Source organism: Lonchura striata, chromosome 2 (genome assembly GCF_050655825.1).
Source record: "Lonchura striata isolate lonStrDom1 chromosome 2, ASM5065582v1, whole genome shotgun sequence".
Classification (NCBI taxonomy): domain Eukaryota; kingdom Metazoa; phylum Chordata; class Aves; order Passeriformes; family Estrildidae; genus Lonchura; species Lonchura striata.
Window position 1 is genome coordinate 14,392,706 of NC_140704.1, and position 20,710 is coordinate 14,413,415.

At 38.9% G+C, this 20,710-nt stretch overlaps 1 protein-coding gene across 4 annotated transcripts in view; it reads left to right on the forward strand.

Annotated features, from left to right (window-relative positions):
• Positions 1-20,710, forward strand: part of NRP1 (neuropilin 1) — a 115,132-nt gene that overhangs the window by 48,971 nt on the left and 45,451 nt on the right. For all 4 annotated transcript variants that reach the window (XM_021542956.2, XM_021542957.2, XM_021542958.2 and 1 more), the window contains exons 5-7: positions 2,536-2,763; positions 10,327-10,482; positions 13,142-13,308. In XM_021542956.2, coding sequence (XP_021398631.1) covers positions 2,536-2,763; positions 10,327-10,482; positions 13,142-13,308 — 551 coding nt within the window. The remainder of the gene's footprint in view (positions 1-2,535; positions 2,764-10,326; positions 10,483-13,141; positions 13,309-20,710) is intronic.

Below are 20,710 nucleotides of genomic sequence, written 5' to 3' on the forward strand. Positions count from 1 at the left end.
CACACAGCATATTTTTGCCCATTACTCTTTACTTCTCATTCAGATCCGTAGCCTGAGAGACACTGAAGAAGTTGTAAAACTAAAACAGGACTAAAACATGAATCACATTTTGCCCAACACTTAGCCCACATAAAATGTTCATCATTTTGGCTTGGGCAGACATTCTATTTTAGGGTGCACGAGTGACGTATTCACTAGGGAAGGATCTACACAGTTCACATTCAACATTCCTAACTTTAGTCAACTAAATTTATAGTGTAAGCTGAAAGAAAAGGAAGTGTGAACCAAGAAGGCAAATGAGTTTTTGGCTCAGTGACACCTACAGATAGCAGATTAAATTATACAAAATGTAATCTCTTTTTCTTTGCTCTCTCTGTTGCCTCCTCTCTGTATTTCCTTTAGTTCTTCTTTTGTTTCATACACATGTACACATGTAGTTTCTCCACCTCAGAAGCATCTACTTTTGGTATCTCCACTGCCAGTTTTCCATGCGCACTGTTCCACGGAGCTCCTCATAGCCTCAGTATTGATATAATTCCTGCAGCTGCTTCACACTGTCAGTAAAGGGTCAAAATCTTTGGAGGGCATTTTAGTGAGACAGCTCCCCTGAAAACAGTTTCTGTTTCTTGCAGCAGATTGATTCAAACATGTTTAAAATAAAGCAAGCTGGCATCGAGATAGCATGTGTGAGTGTAAGAGCCTGACAATTGAGCACACTCAGAGCCAGGATCTGGCTGTATTTAATAAAGCAATAATGATCCTGGCTTACATTTTATATTGCATCTTTTATTGGATTCCAAGAGGAGTACAGAGCACTTTATACTATGAATGGCATAGCAAAGCTATTTTATCCTGGAACAGCAGCTACTGGTGGGAGTGAAGAGCAACAACCAGAATACAGCCCTCCCCTACATGACAAGGAGACAAGGGAATGACAGGGAGAGAAGAGGAATATTCAACTAATGTGTAAGGGGGTGATTTAATTATAGGCAAAATGTAATTTCCCAAATTGGAATAGGTCAGGTTACATGAGCATCGATATCCACATCTTCCAAATATGCCATGAAGTGTTCTGAATATTGATGTGATAGTTCAAGAATTTCCTCTCGGTGTCTGTTGAAGGGCAAGAATACCTGAACTGAGTAAATTCATTCAGACCTCTCTCTTGCATGCTGAAGTTAGCTGGGAGGTGGCCAGATCTGTGGGGGGTAATATGTTTGGCACATTTACAATGAAAACATTTTTTATAGTGAAATAAGAGTATTCATATATGCAACAAGCCAGACTGTTTTCCTTCAACGATCTGTGTTAGGCATTGGAAATCCTCTAAGGCTCCTGCCTACAGTCTCTAATGATGCTGGGCATCCTCATCCAGATTGGGGCCTCACACACGTCATCCTCCAGCACAGACCTGCCTGTTGCAACCAAGCTGTGCTCTCTGTGTCCTTCCTCTCCTCCATGTCTAAGGACCTTCATTTGAGTCATCCTACCCCAACTCCCCAGGCCAGCTGATATCCACCAATGCCCCAAGTCCTGTAATCACTCTATTAAATTTGGAGTGTCAAAAGGCAGACCTTGTGGGAAGATGTGTGGGCAGTGCCTGCAGCTGACTTCTGAGCACACCTGCAGGTGTGGGATCCACAGAGAGGATTCCCGAGGGACCCGAATAAAGGAGAAATGAGATCTGTCAACAAGAGAGGGATTCCAGTTTGTCCCCTGTATTCACAAAGGCAAATCCAGTGGCCTGGCCTTTTATACCCTTACAGCTTTACTGCCAGTTTCCTGCTCCACCAAGAGCACTGTTTGGAGCATCCCATTATGCCATGGTGGGAACATCAGGGAAAGCTGGTGTGTCAACACTGACGTTAGGTGACTTCTAGCAACACTGCCTGTAATCACACAGTTTATCATGCCCACACTAACAGCAACATTTTACTGGTGCACCTGTGTCAACACCACTCAGATTGAGTCACTCACCCTCAGTACATGTACGAATTACCTTTCACATTTAGTTTGTCAAGGAGGCATAGGTCACATCTGGCAGAGTTACTGAGTCAGTGCTCCAGGAATCTGAAACCACTACTCCCTCTACTGAATTCACTCACCCGCTTTTGTAAAAAGTTCTGTTTCACCAATAAAAGCCTGTCAGCCATAAGATTTAGAGATTTGAGCTTGAAGGGGCTATAATTATTTCTCTAGGGCTCTGTCGAGATTTCTGCAGCTTACACTTTCATTGTTCCCACATGACTTTGTATTTGTCACAATTTTTTCTAGAGCTGGTACAAGTTTTCATATTGTTCCATACAAATTGAAAATTGAAGATCAGACACTATATGTGGATTGGGCTTTAAATGTCTGACTATCAATAATGGGAACAAGCTGGCTGAATGATTAATGCAGCGATTAAAATGAGGTGTTTCATTGAAAAGCCACCTTTGCTGCTGGAGAGACAATACAACCTAATTTGTTTTCCAGCTAACTGCTTTGCTTAGTAGCACAGTGTTAACCCAGTTGATTTTTCTCCTTCTCCTACAGGACCTGAATGTTCCAGAAACTTCACTTCATCAAGTGGAGTGATAAAGTCCCCTGGATTCCCTGAAAAATATCCCAATAGCCTTGAATGCACTTACATTATCTTTGCACCAAAGATGTCAGAGATTATACTGGAATTTGAAAGCTTTGAGCTAGAACCTGATTCAAATACTCCAGGAGGAGCATTCTGTCGCTATGACCGATTGGAAATCTGGGATGGATTCCCTGATGGTAAGAGAAAAATGGACTGTAATATGCATAACCATTACTATGTAGTGGCCTGCAGAAGGCATAGTCCCATTTTTTAAACTGTCATGCTAGAGAGATCCTTGCTTGATTTATGTGAAGTGAGTTGAATTAAAAAGAAATTGAGAAAATGCTCTGTAAATTCATTCAATAAGGGATATCATAGTGTGAATGATTTTTTTTTTTAATGAAATATGTTCAGTTTTAACAGTTGGCTTAGCAGAAACCTCTGTGTTCAGTGGTAATACGTGATGAACTTCCTACACTAAAATAAATTAAATGTGAAGTCTTATAATGAGTCCTCAAATTTTCACAGCTAATCCAAGACTATAGTCCAGACATTCCCAACAAATTGCAGAAACTGGACTTCAGGTACTGACCCTCTGACTTGCAGAGGAATTGTGTTACAGACCAGCTGCCAAAGCAGAGGATTTCTTTGCCAGAGAAAATGTGGTGTCCATGCAGTTGAAATCATAGTGACTAAACAATTACACAGGTCAGTAAACAGTCACTGAGTTATTCATTCAGGTGACTTCAGTGACTGGGCACTGTAGGGTTCCTCCATTATAGTATTCTCTCTCTTTCAACAGTTTAAGCAAATCCAAAGGTTTTATCTTAATTTGTTAATTTATAATCTCTGATTAGATGGCCTCTTGTCAGGGTGGGTGTGTTTGGTACCCTTCTGGAATGCCTCTGCCATCTCAGTAATTTTCCACTTAGTTGTTGACCACACTTGACCTTGTGCACATTCACTAAGTGCATAGCTAGATATTAGCTAACCCTATAAAGCCAGAGAGCTCCCATTTCATCTTCTGCCCAACCCCATATCCCTGTTTTACACTGAGTCTGGCAAACAAAATAGCTACATGATTTCTCTACGTTTTTCATGTGCAATCTTGGGTCTGCAAGATTCAAATCTCCCGTAGGCAGGGCAGCCATGTGTCAATTCTCCAAGGACCCAGAGCCAAAGGCTGCAGCTCCAGCCTAAGACGGATTGTTCAAGCTGAATGCCCAAGCTTTAGGGTGCCCAAATGCCTATATGAGCTGTGTGGAAGCAGCTGTGTAAAGCTGATTATTAGTGATGCCTTTTTCACTGTTTCTGTCTTTGGCATAAGCCAATAAAGAGAAGCATCTTGAAACTGTCTTTTTTCTTCTTAATTTTAAATTTGTAGCAAAATTCAGTGACTGAAGATTTATGTTGTTTGTGTTGGGCAGTAATTAAAACTAATTCAGTTTTCCATTAGTGGATAACCCATATTAATAGATTTTTCTTTTTGTTTGTTTTATGAACAGCAGTGGCAGTTTCTGCGAACTGCTAATCCTACATTAATATTTGGTTTAAATGAAAATATATAACTTAAGGAATATACTTTAATAACAAATTAAAACTTGACTGTTTTCCTATATAAATCCCCAATATAATTTTGCTTAAAGCTTTCCTTGATACTGCAGGAAATATATATCTTTTAACATATATTTGTGCTTTTTTGTTCATATTTTATGCTTAATGAGTTTATCATGGCTCTTTTCACTCCATTTCAATAAAGAGTGAAGAAACACCCATAACAGTAGCTAAAAGACTATTTAGTATTTAATGCCTCAATTAGAAAAACAATATTTTAATAGTACAATAATGATGTCTGGAACAATTAATAATAGGTTTATTTGTATATAGGCCAAATCTGTCCTGTAGAGCTTACATTTAAACTGATATTTGAAAAGATGATCCAGTAAATCAATTTATGTGTAATATAACCAAAAGAAATGCACTATTGTCAGTGTAGAGGGTTTCAAAGAAGTAATTTCCAGGTTCAAGAAAGTGGCTGAGCCATACTGAAGACAAATTATCAACAGGCATTATCAGCCTTCTGCAAACTGTCTCACAAACTCTCTACACTCAAAATGATCCTGGCATCCACTAAGGGTGTTTGCATGTTTACTTGTAAATATTCAACAGAATTTGTAGGCTGGAAAAATGTTTTCTTTGATATAAACTGCTGGAGGTTGCAGCAGTTATAGGAAAAATGTTTTCTGCATCATTTCACTGTAGGATGATCCTCAGCCAGCAGTCAGTCTCTCTTGTTTAACTTAACACTACAAAGAAAGAGAGAATGGGATTGCTTATAAATGCAATGCAGGATGAATCCCTGGGAGGGAGAACTATTTCAGCTGAAGAGCAAAGATGGCACGGGAAAACACTGGTACAACCTGGCCACGAACTGAAGGTAGAGAATGTCTGGATACTGGAGAATATATATAGAGAGAGTATCTGGGGGGGGAAAGATCTAATTTGCATCCACATGGAAATAGTAAATTTCTACACAGTAGTAAATTAGACAGTATGGTTCCCTGTGATGGAGGGAGATTCACCCAGAGTGAGTCCTTGAGCCATTTGTCTTTTTCCCTTTAGTCTGTGCAAAAATATTCTGCACTATTAACTGAAACACAGGCGTGGTTGTGTGCACTTCTAATTTGCTGGTGTACACCCTTGCACAGTTTTAGCACACATCAATTTGCACTTTCCCAAGAAATTCCTGAGTGTGATTTGGAGGACAGTGAAATCCAGGGATCATTCTCAGCAGGCAAGTTAGACATGGCCAGCCAGTTTCGGAGGGAAGAGCCCAATAGGGGCAAGCTGTGTCACTCTCAGTCTGGTCCCAGGAGCAATCCCTGGCTACTGGCTGCAGGTCCAGAGGGTGTCCCCTGGCCTGCTCTGTTTGGTGATAGAAAAGGAAGTTATTTTTCTTTGTTGTAATGCATTGCTGCTCTCATGCCCAGTTGTGTTGAAGCTGCTATTGCATTGATTTAAATGTGACAGTTTTTTTAATATGTGGAAAAAGGTTTTTTTAATATGTGGAAAAAATGTTTATCCCTCAGTTCACATCCCCTGATCCACAGCAACACAGCTGTGGTTTCCTGGGATGATGGCAGTATTGCAATAGGAGAGAGAGAACAGTTTTTTGGAAAATGGTTGTGGTCTCAACTACAGCAGAATTAGGTGGACAGCCCCCTGAACATGCAGCTGTGGAAAACAGGCATGAACATCTGAGCCAGGCACAGCTAGTCTCTCTGTTCCCAGCAGAGAACAGCATCCCACTCTGACCTGTCTCCACATCTGCTTTAGGACACAGTTAATGGACCTCTGGAGTGTCTTGTCTCGCTGACTGTCATGAAAGCTATGAGTCCCTAAGTCAGATGTAAACTTCAGATGACTAAGTTGGGGCACATGAAACCCAACATAAGTGGAAAATGTTTTCACTATAGAATTTGATAAGCTACAGTCACTAGAGATCAGCAGGAAATAAATTTGCTGTTTTATACAGTTGTGGTTATTTTTTCCTTCCTTCCCCCCAAAAAAAGCAAAAAATAAAGAACAGAAATGTTCTTTTTAACAATTTTTCACAATGATGTTTAAAAGGATATGTCAAAGTCAGTAAGCTTCCATTTATATTTTATTTCTACATAATTTCCATTTCACTGATGGAAAACAATTTTCTGTTAAAGAATTTGACAGCAACTGTAAGTCATTCAAAAAAATGTTAATCCTGAAATGCTCTGTCACAATCGTGGAGTCCTCAGCCTACCTGGTTGTCCTTTCAGTGGATTGAAGCTGACAAGTGCTGAGTATTTGCTACTTGATTCTACAAAATACGTGCTTATCTTTGAAGTATGTGAACAGTTAGATTGCCTTCAAAAGGAATTCACCAAGGACACTTACAGGACTGAAGTTAAACAGTGGTGTAAGTGTTCTGCTGTTTCGAGAGGGGAATGGTAGGCATTCAGGAATGTCTTGAACCTGGCATTTTGTTTCATGAAATAAGACCTGTTGAGGAGAATCTGAGAACTACAGGTGCTTGTTGCAAATATTGTACAGAAAAGGGACCATGGTTTGAAAGAGATAGCAGGTGGATTTAAAGCAGGAGAGTGAGTAGATCTCAGAATAGAAAGATATGATTTTGCATGAATAAACCAGATACCAAAAATATCTTTGCCCAAGGCACAGATATATCTCAACCAGCATCTGCTGAGAACACTCCATTGATGACTTTGAAGAAAAATAGCCCACTCAAAATGAGGACTAGCTTTAGTGATGAATTGCACATATTCATCATACATCCCTCTTTGAAGCTCTATAGGCTGTCTGCTAGGGCTCAAACGTAATTTAAAGAAGTTTACATATGGTTTGAGAACCACAGCCTAAGCATTGCTGCTTCAGTCAATACCACAAGAGCTCCCACTGAATTACAGAGCAAAGCAGAATGCTTTACTGCAGTCATTAACATCAGTGCAAATAAAGGTTGCTATTAATCTAAGTGTGTTTCTCCTGTTGTGGTTGCTTTCTACACTCTTGTGAGAAGCCATTAAGATCTAAGAGCATACAGAAGCTCAGTGTAGCTGACTACTGGAGTGTGAGGATGGAATTAATTTTTTGTTTGCTTCTTCTTCAGCATCCTAAATTTGGTGCAAGTATTTTTTCAATAAAAATCATAGTTATGTGAAAATACTGTCCACAACATATGTGCATACTTATAAAAGCAGCTTTAAAATTAAATACATGGCTAGTTAACACAACATTTGTTTTAATAATTTAGAAGTCTATATATAATATTTTATAAGTCTAGATATTTTAGAAGTTTAGATATACCTTTTTTCCTTGCTTTTGGTTGGTTGGGGGGGTTCTTAACCAAATTCCTAAAGCTAATATTTCAGCTAGATGGGTAAAAATGTATTTCAGTAATATTCAGAATTTCCTCATATCAATATTCTTTGTGCAGAAGGAAAGAAAAGAAGAATCAGTAAGGATAAGTTTTCTGTTTAGTCTAGAACCACCAGCCACTTGCCATATATTCTGCACTCTGATCTGTAAACCTACAGAAATATTTATTAAGGCTAATAAAGGATTTATTCAAGCTGTAGAATTAGGTTCTGCATTTTGGGAAATGCATGCAAAATGGGTTTCTTTGTTGTCCCAACATCTTTCAACCAGAAAGTTACTGAGTTTTCCACTATATAATACTGTGTCAGTGAAAAGAAGAGCCAAGGTCTCAGAAATTGCTTCAGCATGGGCAGTCAGATGAGGTAGCTGGCTCACTGGAATGCCTTTGTTCTGCAGGTCGTGTAGGAGCGTCCTTGAGTGAGGACATAATCCAAGAGACTCACATTTGGAGTAGCCCTTCTGGAGGGCTGCTGTTATAGCAACATGATAGCCCACAGTTAGAGGCTGACCTAATGACTTTTCAGCACCTTCTGCCCCAAAATTCCCATTTAGAACTCTATACAGTCTAATATGAAATTCCATTTCACTTCCTAAGGAATTGTCAGGAAGATGGTAAAAAATAACCAGTGGCATAGTCTACCTAAAAGACAGCAGTCTCACCCCCTGAATGACTCCTCAGATGGGTTTCCTTCTCAGCATTTATTTGATGTGGTGACTCACTAAATATTTGATAATTTATTGTCATTCAAAAGTTTTCAAGACTTGAATGGAAAAAAAGAATGGAAGGGAGGAACATTGTGTTAGCTATTTATAGAAGAAGGAGAATTTCTATTTCATCCAGTTGTGCTCAGATCAATATTATATTAGCTCAGCAGGCTAAGGTTTACATGTTGCACAAAAGAATTCAATACCTCTTTGTGTCACATTCTGCACGCTTTTGGCACTTGCATGCACATAGCTGGCAAAGGGAATGGTACTGTGATGGCAGGCCCAATCTGTTGAAGACCCAAATGCATAATCACTAAATATGTCTTAAAAATTATATACCAGTGAGTCATGGGGAATCTTAAAGCCTGTCTGCTTTAAACAAAGTTCTCTTCTGTTTGTCCTTTCAAAGAGGCTTCCCTACAGGAAATGGGAGGAGGGAGGATCAGAGTACCATAACATGGTACCCTTGTCGTCCTTATTTTCTTTCAGTTCAGAGCACCAGCAGCAGCTATAATCTTGAAAGTCATTCTGAGAAGGATCAGGATCAGAGCTGTTTGTACACAGAAAATGCAAAAGAAAACAAAACCAAATACAAAACAAAAAACCAGCAGCAACTGGAATGTGGGGGCATTATTTTGTGTTTTTAAAAACTGCTAATGTTAACATTCTAAACAAATTTCTCTCTTTGAAAAATAGAACTATGAAGTTTTAATAATTTCTAGGATGAGAAAGAATTCAACTCATATCCTCTATAGGATGTTTCATTCTATCAATGCTGCATTGAACAACCTTAGTGGGAAAAGTCTGAATTGGCAGGTATTTCAAATGCCACGGGATTGCCAAGGCAACTGAAGAGTAACTGTGGCCAGAGTATAGATAGAAAAGCACATGCTGGCAGCAAGAGCTGTAACATCTGAGCTCCCTTCTTTCTGGCAACTCTAGGGCCTTACAGAAATGTGTAGCTTACATAAGTAAGTATTAAGCTGTTCCAAGCTGGAACTGTTTTACTTGTTGGAAAATGCCAATAAAGGACTAGAAAATTATGTTAGCTGTAGATTTTCTTTGAACTGTGAATAATTAGGATATCTAAACATTTTATATTTTAAACTGAAAGTGTAATGGACTTCCTAGAGAAATGACAAAGTGTTAATTTAAGCCTGGAAAGCCAGTGGTGTAAGCATTAGAATGATGCCTCATGATTATTTTCATGATTGACTCCATGGGTGGGTTTTAGCATTATCTTCTCTTATTGTTTGTAAGCACAGATGTACCACCATTCCACAGCCTAAGGACCTATCTGTAGGGAATGCGCAAGTGCTAGAAGGCCACATATGGTGGTTGTGAATTGAGTAGCTTAATTAAGGAAAAAGATTGTCTCACTGCACAGGAAATGCTGAAAAATACCAAAATTGGTATTAATATGAAGAGAGATCATGTAACTGTGTATGTGTGTGTATTCTGTGACATGGAGAAATACTTAAGAAATTCTTGCTCTTTTGAAAGGCTGAAGATTTCACTGCCAAATTCTTTAACAATATTTTTTAATATTGACATTATTGACCATAAAGAACTATGGGGGTGAAAGCCAAAATAAAGGGGAATGAAGAGTCATTGTTCATAGCCTCAATATGAGTCAAAAATGTTTTTCAAAGTTTGAGATTAAATTAACAGATCATCTGCAGTATAGAGCATAAAACCCAGAAGGCACTGTTTGAACTCCTCACAGCATCTTGTGTACTAGGTTGGCAAATCAGGCCATTCAGTTGCTCTTGTCATAAATTGGTACTTCAATCACACTTTGGGAAATATTTGTGGTGCTTTGTATGAGTAATTTTGTGCATCATTGCCCTCTCTTCACACTTCGAAGGACACTTTTCTAAATCCCGGCTCTGTACATTTTCAGAGGTTCATGGAGTGCTATCTGGAACATTTTAGAAGTACGATTGCTAGGGTAGGACAAACAATTTATTGTTCATCACTAAATTATGGATGGCATTGTTATTTTGAGCTGTTACAGAGGTTGAGGGTTTCCTGCTGAGGGACTGTCTTTGGGAGGATATTGTAGTTCCATCTATTGTTGTAGCAGCACTGGTAGTTTACTATTGTATCCTGTTTCTTTGCAGTTGGCCCACACATCGGGCGTTATTGTGGGCAAAACAACCCAGGACGTGTCCGGTCTTCAACAGGGATTCTTTCAATGGTATTTTACACTGACAGTGCAATAGCAAAGGAGGGCTTCTCAGCAAACTACAGTGTGTCACAGAGCAGTGTCTCAGAAGGTCAGTATTTATCTATCCCGCAGAGCTTCTTGGAAAATACTCTCTGTTATGTCTTCTTGCACACCAGGTGTTGTCTGAAGCTTTAAAGAAACCTTAAATAAATAAGAGGGTAGAGAAGGATTGGTTCTGTTTTCCTTTTTTTCTTTTCTTTTTTTTTTTTTTTTTTAAAGAACAGCTGCCCTTTGAAAAGAAGTGCAAGAAGCAGAATTCTCCTTACAGTTTTATTCCACTGTATTGCCAGGAAGTTGGGATAATGATTGTGAAAAACTGTGCTGACCAAGGAAACGCAGGAATGCACAGCAACTGAACACTTGCATTAAAACAATGAAACATGAACAATGAATGCACTATCCAAAGCCTTCTTTTATAACATGGAATAAGCTTTGATGATCGATTTCTTGACTAAAAAGAACCCATTTAATATATGTGCTCTTGTTAAACCATTTCATAAGCTATCTAAGCTTTGTTCTCTGTCTCGTATTTTTTCTCAGTTGACTCATTTTCATGCTTACCCTTTGGACAGAGAATGAAATGAAGTGAGGGAAACAGGAAAATAACATGCTGTGTTACACCATGTCCTTGCAGATTTCACTGCTTTCCTCAATGATAAAAGACACACTTTATATCAAACTCCCTCTTTTTTTCATCTTCACTAAGTTTTGAGCAGATTCACACAAATTTTATGTACTTGTTTAATCAGAAAAGGGACAAAATTAAAATGAGTAAACTGAAAACTTAACTGTAACTCCCCATCTTTCCTCCACTCCATGCCTTTTTAACAGCTTTCTTACACACATGTAGGCAGGAAGAGGGAATGGGGGACTCAGCCTCTGTGGATGGGAAGCATTGTACCTTCAGCTAGTTTGATTTCTCATGTAGGTGCTGCTCCCATCCCTTCATAACCAGCACAAGCAGCTTATGTCCCCAAGTGCACCTCCACAGTCACTCTCCCTAGGCTGTAGATGCACCATCACACTGATGTCAGAATTAATAATATCTGTTATGCTGAGATGCCTTCAGCTCTTAAACACAGGACAGCAGAACAGAAATTGGTGTGTATGAAAACCCTTTTGGATGACAAGAGGAAGCATTTTAAATGCTGCAGACTTAGAAGTGAATTCTCTCATTTAATTTCAGTCATCCTTACTCTTTGTGTTGTCTGGCCACCTCCAGAGGACAGCCCAATCTACTTATCCCAGACATGTGAGGTGTCCCCAGGAGTTACTTGTCCCTCTCAGTAGACTACAGGGAAAGCCAATGCGTCTAGATCAAGTAGACACTTTTTAGGTATTTTGATATTACTCCCACCTATCATGTTCTGCATTCTCTGTAGTGGCTTATGGTTTTCCTTTAGGTTTCAAGCTGAAGCTCCTTTTCTTTGAGTCTTACCCTACTGTAGTTCAGCTTCAGTACTTCACCACGTACCTAATACATTGCAGCAGCACAGGACTGGGGGAGAGTGTCCTATTCCACAGGAAATGCAGTTGGTATGATTGAGTTATGGGAAGCCCCAACTACAGTTCCTAAAAACAACCCTGATAATATTTCTGAATGTAAACTTTTGGATCCCTGATAAAAGATTTAAGCTTTTTTTTCCACCAAAACTTTGTTTATTTAAAGCTCATCTTTCCAACTCATGGTTGTTGAAAATTTCAGCTCAGCACCCTCCCCTATTAGAGAAACATCAGCTCCAGGGAAGGTGCAATAAAAAGGAGCATATATCCAACATATATACAAATCTATTTCAAAGTTATTTTAGCTTAAATTCTAATAAAGTATTTAATTCTATTTTTATAGTGTAAGTCATTGAACAGAAGCATAGGCACATGGATTTTTTTTCTCCTGCCGTTGCACTGACATGAAGACCCAGGAGCACCTGGGTGTGAAGATCTGTCTGAAGCTAGTGCCTTCTCTTGCCTTAGTAGGGGCTGGAGCCTTTATTTTTAAAGACTGAGAGAAGAATTGAGTCACTCTGCCCTATCAGCCTTTGAACTCACTATAATGATTAGGAAGTCAATTGATTCTAAATTAGCTAGATCATTTTTGTGTAAACAAAAAGAGATTGAATGGCGATGATCAACTCATTTGTAATACACCACATTACAGAAGAGCTGGTAATTTCCCTAGGTCAATAATTTTGTGGCCCAAATTAAAATTTTGTTGATTTACTTAATTCTAGTGTCCAGAATCCAAAGAGAATGGATAAAATTTTAATATTTTTAAAGCATTTTATATTTTTTGTACTAAAGTAAATAGTTTTAAAATAAAATTATTTCATAAAGTCATCTAATTTGTCTTTTCTAGGTTTCTGCATAATTTTGAGGTGGACATACATTGTTCTATATTATGAATCCATAGGAATGTGTGTGCTAGCCTAGGATAGACACTTCTATTGTCCTATATTGAAATGGCCACAATACTGGGCTAAAATATTTGTATAGCATTATTGCTGCAGGAATTGCCATGGCAACTCAAATGGCAGTATTAATAATGACACCATAAGCCCAACACTGCCTCACTTAAAGTTGCTAAAGTATTCAAAGTCACATAAAAATAAATTCTTTAGATATTCATATTCAAAGCAGGTAAATGTTCTTATTATTCAAAGTCTAAATCAAAAAGCTGACCATAATAATGATGGTAATTTATTTTTCTTCAGATTTCCAGTGCATGGAACCACTAGGCATGGAGTCAGGAGAAATTCACTCTGATCAAATCACTGTCTCCTCCCAGTACAGCGCTATGTGGTCTTCAGAAAGGTCCCGGCTAAATTACCCTGAGAATGGATGGACCCCAGGGGAAGATTCAATCAGAGAATGGATACAGGTAAGAAGATAACATTTTAAAGATGTTATTAATAATACTCTGTGGAGTTTATTGAATGTGAAGAATGCAAAAGAAAGAAAGAAAATAACACAGTAAAGTACTTCTACATAATTTAAGAATCATTGCAAGTGAATAGCTCATATTCCCCATTAGACAGAAAAAAAAAAAAATACTCTCTCCCAAAGGCATAGAAAAAGAAAAGGTCAGGAAGATTAATTCTTCTGCTTCCCACATCTATTGTTTTTGCAGTCTTCTGGGCACAAATAACAGAGATTTTGGTTTAGTGGAAAAGTCAATATTAGTTTAACATGCACTTAAAGTGGAATGTCCCAGTAAACTGAGCATGTGCTATGTCTCTAGCTGATTACAGTTAAGCATTAATACAATGTGGTGTTTTCATGCACTCAAATTTCACCTCAGAAGACCTATGTCCCTGCTAGAATGTGTTACTCACAGAATGAGTTCAATGGTCTCTGTCTGGTGGCTATTCTTCCACATCCTTAAACACAACATTCATTACCAAGATGGGCTGCCTTGGCTTTGCTCTGTTAGCACAGGAGAAATCCTGCAAATATTTGTTACCATGAAGAGGCTCCTTGAGTTCAGACAGTCTCTTTGTACTTGTTTGTTATATATTATCGGGTCCAAGCTGAATGGCACATAACCCTTAACAGGTTCAGATTATTCATATCAATTACTGTGTACAAAAAAACTTTACTAGCAGACAAGTATTAATATCATCATAGGAAAAACCACTGATTATCCTCAATTTTAAGTTGACTCTACACTACTTACCTGAAACCTAGAATCTATTTCTGTTGGCAAAAGCTAAGAGAAATGCTTAAGCATATTATATCTAAATTATTAATATTGAAAACTTGTTCGTAGATTTGAAACATTCCTCCTACTTCTGTTATTTTCTATAGGAAATTACTAACTGACATATAAAACCAATGCCTTATTAGCCTTTCATGCAACTGTTCACACTGATGTTTCCTGTGAGGTTTGATGTCTGCAAGAAAGCTCAAAAACATGTTGAGTAGTAGTTAGTAAAGGGAAGAAAGAGGGGGAAATCTTTCATTTCTGATCCCTGACACACAACGGGACTCTCAGGTGTCCTGCATGGGGGCCCCTATGCATCCTGAGCTCTTGGCAATTGAGTACAATGGACCCAATCAGACTCCAGAGTGGCAAAATAAAAAAAAAAAAACCTGTTGATCCTTTTTCATTACTTAGGAATAAACACTAAAATCTCCTCAACCTTATCTAAGTGCAAGGCTTGTTATTAATCATTGCCACTTGCAATCCATGGAATGCGCATGGGAAAAGGATGGAATGCATCAGAATCAAATTCCATGTGTTTCATCTGGTCACAGGGCCACCACTTTTCCTTTGTTTCCTTCTTTTCTGCTGTCACTTGCACATTTATGACCAGATAATCAAAACAAGAGAGTTAGTCAAATCTCATTCATGTGTTCTGTGTGCTTATTAACTTTATTAAGTTATGATAACTATGTACCTATATATTACATATATATATATATATCTTAATCCTTTCACTTAGAACTAGATCTTTCTAAGAAAAAGTTTCAAAGGATTTCTTTTGCCATAAACTTCTTTAATAACAGACCCATAACAGAATTCCAACTACTCCAGGTTTTATGTTTAAAACAGCCCAGGGTACTTCAGGCCTCCTGGACATGTATTTCTCAGACTCCCTTTCCTCCTGCCATAAACCAGGGTGCTCAGGGGCTGAAAAAAACACTGAGCATAATTTTTAGCAGCTTTTTGCTGCCTTCAGCTACTACATCCGCCCAGAAGTTGGTTATTTGCATGCTGTGCTGCTCATGCCACAGCTCTAATTTTCTTCACCCAGCTCTTGGTCTGGAAAAAACAGCACAAACCATTTCCCTGAGCAGTCCCTTAGACACCTCATTCGCTGCCTGGGGCCAGTGTGGAAGGACCAGCATCCCCAAGGCAGATTTCATCACAGAGCAATTGGGCTGTAGCTGTGTCCTGTTGGCAGGAGTGAGCCTACAAGTTCTTGCTTGAGGATTCACTGTGTTGAGTAGAGATGCTTTACACATGCTGCAGAAAACAGCCTGTGCAGCAGGAGGAACGGAGCTAGTTCAGAGATTGAGTATATCACCCCCTTCCACAAGGTACAGCACCTTAACTCATCTTTGGCTCTGATAATTCTTATTTGGCTCTGATTATCTTATTTGATTGTGGTTTAGTTCTACGCTGACTTTAATAATTTAAACTTCCCACTGTGTTCTAAATGCTTTCCTGTTAATTGACAATCTTGTGATGAGTGCTAAGGGCTTCAGAACCCCAGAAATCTCAATAAGAGGGTCCTTGTGCATATGAACCTCCATCTTCTACAAAGTCTTGATGCCACTGGCAGTAACTGCATGTTGTGAATTTGTGTCTGGATAAAATATTGAAGTCCCATGTTTCCTCTGTACAAATATCCCTGGGAACAGATGTTCATCTCCATAAGAGCTTACAGACAAATAACCAAGGACACATAACTGATAAAGTACTCTGAAATTACCCATAGAAAAAATTAATATTTTATAAAAAGGAGGAAGGCACTTGTATGTGAAGGACTGAGGTCACTTTGTTCTGCTCTGTTGTGCATGCTATTGTAAACTAGTCATTTATATGAAGTATTTGCTTTTGTGCAGTGTAGCATAAATGGATTTTTGCTGCACAGTGCAGAACTCTAGAAGATATTCAACAGCAAAAAACAAAGCTGAAGGATACAGCAATGCTGAACTTAGAACTTTCAAAGTGAAAATTTCTGCCTATATGCCCTTGTCTGAGAGACTAAGTTTAGTGTATATCAGTTAATCATTAATTTTTTCATAATTGCATGTTTCCATACCTACACAAACACTACAGCTGGTTAAATAGTGTTATCTGTCTTTGAGCTGCTAATGTGCACGTGCAATTAGGGCATATATATAAGTGTATATAGTCATACATGGACAGAACAGCTTGAAAACTCAGCTCCAAAGATTAATTTTCTCAGTGTTGGTTTTTTTTTGTACAGGGAAATATTATAGTTCTCCTTTCTCTTCCTTTTGCCTGTCCCTTCAAGGTTAGTGTTTTTGTTAAGACAAAAGAAACAATTGAGTATCAGCCAAAGGAGATTGGTATCTATAGAGGACATCTAGAGGGCATGAGATATTATTGTCTCCTTTGAGCTGTTGAAGTCTTTCTCATTTTGATGAAAAAAAGTTAGGAAAATAGTGTTGGCTAATTATTAGTAATGGATTTGCATGAGTTCCATCTGTGGACCTGATTCCTATTCATTTGTGGAAAAATTAGATTGCTCCTTTGTGGCTGACTGGTATGAACCCCTGAGTCCATCTGAGTTCCACCTGCTTACAGGGCTCTGTTAAGTGAAAGTTGCTTTTCCCTTCTTTTCCTTAGTTGTTTGAAAATTAATTTCAAAGCTTAGATTCAAAATAACTATAGTACAGTCACACTGTAAGTCTGCACAGTACTTTCTCCATTTTATTTTTACCCTCAAACACACTTTGAAAATTCTTCAACTAGCATGAGCTTTGGAGTGATTGCTTAATCAGAAACAGAGTTGCTGTAGATTGAATTTCTTCTTTAAAAACACATTAATAAGTCTGTGAATTTTCCAATATGAATGGAATAAAGATATGCATGAGGGAACAAGGACTGCCAAAAATATGTGTGAAGGTAGTTTATTGTTATATGGGATGTTATTAGCATCTCAACCTTAAGCTCAGCCTACTTGTTTATTGCACTTATGTTTCACACACTTGACTGCCCTTCAGTTTGAAACAGCATAATTTAAAATAAGAAATAAAACCAGACCTTTAATTTAATCAAGAGCAGGGAACTGCCATTGCAATGTAAGTCATTGTCCCTCATTAACGGACCCTTTCACAGGAAAAATAGTATAGTGTTTCCATTTCTGTAATCTGAACAACAAACATGTTAATAGGTATCAATTACCAGCCAGTTTCAGTACTTAGAACCAGTAAGAAGGCCCATGCAAGGGTTTCACATCTGGTTTTAGTGAAATTGTTCCTGTCTGTGGTATTTAAAATTTAAAGAACTCCTGTTATTGTGCAATTGGGAATCCTAGGGGAGTACAATGTTAATGAAATCCATAATGCACAAGGATTTTATGATTGCATTTTCAAGGCATTCCTTCAAAAGGGACAACTGATGCCTGCCATGGCAGCAGTAATTGTGTTTTTACAGAGTAGATTTAATGTTCACATTTAAGAAAGCAGTTACATTTACACTTATCTGAAAAAATAACATGCAAAATCTTTATACTTAGGGGTCTTCTGGCATCTTATTTCTCAGTCCTTTGAGAAAGAGCCACCGGCCATTGTGCATGGCAAGACCTTCTGGCTCAGGGATGCCCCGATGGGTTATGGCCAGCAGCCCCAGGGCAGGAGCAGGGGGGGCTCCAGAGGAGCTCCCACAGGGACACTTGAAACCCACGTGTGTGGTTTTGGGGGGAGACTGATTGCCTATTACCAGGGTCACTGGGAACCTCAGCTGCCATCAATCCTCATCATGGGGTGGGTTTTCTAACCCACAACGAGCAACACCTTCTGGGCACTTTTACTGCAGGATCTGTATGTTTTCTATCAAAATGTTTCTTCTAATTCATATAACACAAATCTGTGCACTCCCACCAAGCTGGATGACAGTTTCTGGGTGGCACCATTTTGGTGGCTCCAGCTTGCCCGGAGACCAAAATGTGTTTGTTAATAACATTAGATGTTCAGTTCACATTATGTCTGGGGTAGGATAAAACCGTAAATCCAGCTTTAAGAATCCTAATATCAGATCAAAACTTTGCAACCATGAACTAAAAAGCACTAGTCTGGTATAAACACACTCTGCCAGGTCAAATTTGTTCAAAAACATTAACAGCGGGTTAACATAAGTAGACATTATGCTCTGGATTGAGCATTATCTGACTTTCTGCAGCTGTCATGTGGCCATACATTAAGATGAACTCTTTATTGTGTATTCTGGCTAATATGACATAAATCCAGCCAATCCAGCCCAAATTCATACTGCTGGGTTTTTCAGCAGGACACAGACCTGACACGAGGTGTGAACCTCCAGACTCGGGTTGGCACAGGGAGAACCAGGTTCCCTCTGGCCTCTGCCTGCCAGTCCCCATCTCACTGCCCACCCATCCCTTTGACACCTACAACCCCTGCAGTAATTCGAGACCCCTAGAGCAGTCAGCCCTAGGAGTGTCAGCTGATCTGCAAAATTCTCCCTCTGCATCTTTCATCATTCAGGAGTCTGGAGAAAGGCCAGAGAGGTAACAATAGGTCTCCTCAAATAACAACCTGGGAGATCCCCCTTTCCTTCACTGATTGAAATATCAGTTGTTTATTTAAAACTAACTCTGCTGTGCAAGGAAAATATGCTCCCATTGATTCAAAGCATTTCTCTGCATACACTACTTCATCAGAATTGAGAGGGAACTCTGAGATGGAATTTGCCCTCCACATTTGTCTTCATTCCTTTAGTTTTTATCCTACATTCTTCATTATTTGCTCCTTTGTAAGCGTAACCCAGGAGCACATGTCATTGGTGTGAACTGGTGTATAGAGTAATACTGATTTATTTCCATATCACTTCTGAAAATAATTGCAGTTCATCATTTGGTGTCTTGACCTTTCATCTGTGTCATAGCTGATTTCCTTATCAGGTATTCACTTAAAAACATAGTCAGTATTTATATTTGCTGCTGCACAGCACATTCATTTCATTAACAGGTTTATTCTTAGGTAAGGCAGATGTCTAGCTGACTTTACCCAGCAAGCTTATCTAAATACTTCACATAAAAGGTTATGGATGTTCTTGTCAACAGTGCCTGTTATTATTTCTGGTTTTTTTGGAGTTTGGTACAGAAGTGAAGTGCAGATTACTGTATAGAATAGCATGGAAACTGGGAAATCTCAGCCTCCCAGTTTTCCTGGCCTTTGAAGGACAGCCTGAGAGCTGGAGTTCAAGGCTTTGTGGTGGGGTTTGCCCATCATTAGGGAACACACTGACATTAAAGCACAAAAACTGTCAGTTCTTTGTCTTCTCTACCACTTTAGATTACAAGTCATGAATTTTGTTCATGTCATTCTACAGTTCATAACTGCACTCCAGAAATCACAAAAAGCAGAGTTAGCTTTGTGTAGGAAAGTGTTACAGTTATCTTAGCGGTCTTAACATGCTTTACACATGGGCAAAGAATGACAAAAGAATATTCCTTTCTGGAAATCACAGCCAGCACAGACTGTGACACAGCACAGAACCAGGGTTAATTGACCCAGCAGGATACATTCATACCTTTATTTACTGTGACATGGGAATAAATGGTAGAGTTTCACAAAGGCAAGTACTGAAATTAAACTCGAGGGAAAGGGAGAAATAAAAGGGCCCTACAAAGTATGAAGGTTTTTTGATTATTCAAAGTGCTTTAAGAGCTATTTTAGTACCAGAAAGTTCCCAGCCATAGATTTATCACTCTGGGGAGGCTGAAGAGATGCTCAGAGAACTGTGCAAAACCATTGGCAGCCTTATTGCTCTGGAAGTGCAGGTGCAAAATGCAGTTTAGAAGAAAATCCTCTTTACCTCCCTCTGAAATATTTCAGCATCAGGCCTAATACAGAGGGGAGTCCTGTGTGGCTTCAAGCAATCCTGAGCACAGCATATGGAGGAGCAGCAGAAGCAGAGCCCCCCCGAGCCTCCACTGCCAGCCTAATCATGATAATAGTTTCTGTTTTTTCAGGGGATCCACTGTGCAGAGATCTGAGTAGTTTGTATGTAGCTCTGTAATTACTTATGCATCTACTTCCCAGTCCAGCCCTGCATCCCCTCAATGGCTGTGAGACAGATGGCCCTTTAGAGCTGAGATAGCGAATTAAAAATGTGTCCACCAAAAGCACTGATTCTGCAACTACTAAAATAATTTTGTAAATTTATCTCACTTCCACTAGTTCTTTCCAGGAGGCAAAGAAATTAAAATCTTTAAATCTAAACTAAAACTAGCTTTCAACTAACAACCGCTGGCTTGTTTCATTTTAATTTTGGCTTTTTTTACATCACATCTTGTTGTTCTTTATTTCACAGAAATTAAATCCACTTGCTCTGTACAAAGTGGTTCTTCTCGCTCCCTTTTGTTTTTGTTTTTATTTTTCCCATTCACCAGGTTCAGATGTTTGGCTTGAATCAAAATATTTGTTATAGTTTGCTGGGTTTGAAGCTGCCATCATGCCAAGAAATGAGTTGTTTGTGCCATTCTGCTGGGTAGAGGAGCTCTCTCTCAGACAATTTGCAGACCCTGTGGGGGCTGAGGCAGCTTTGCCCACTCAGTACCAAACAA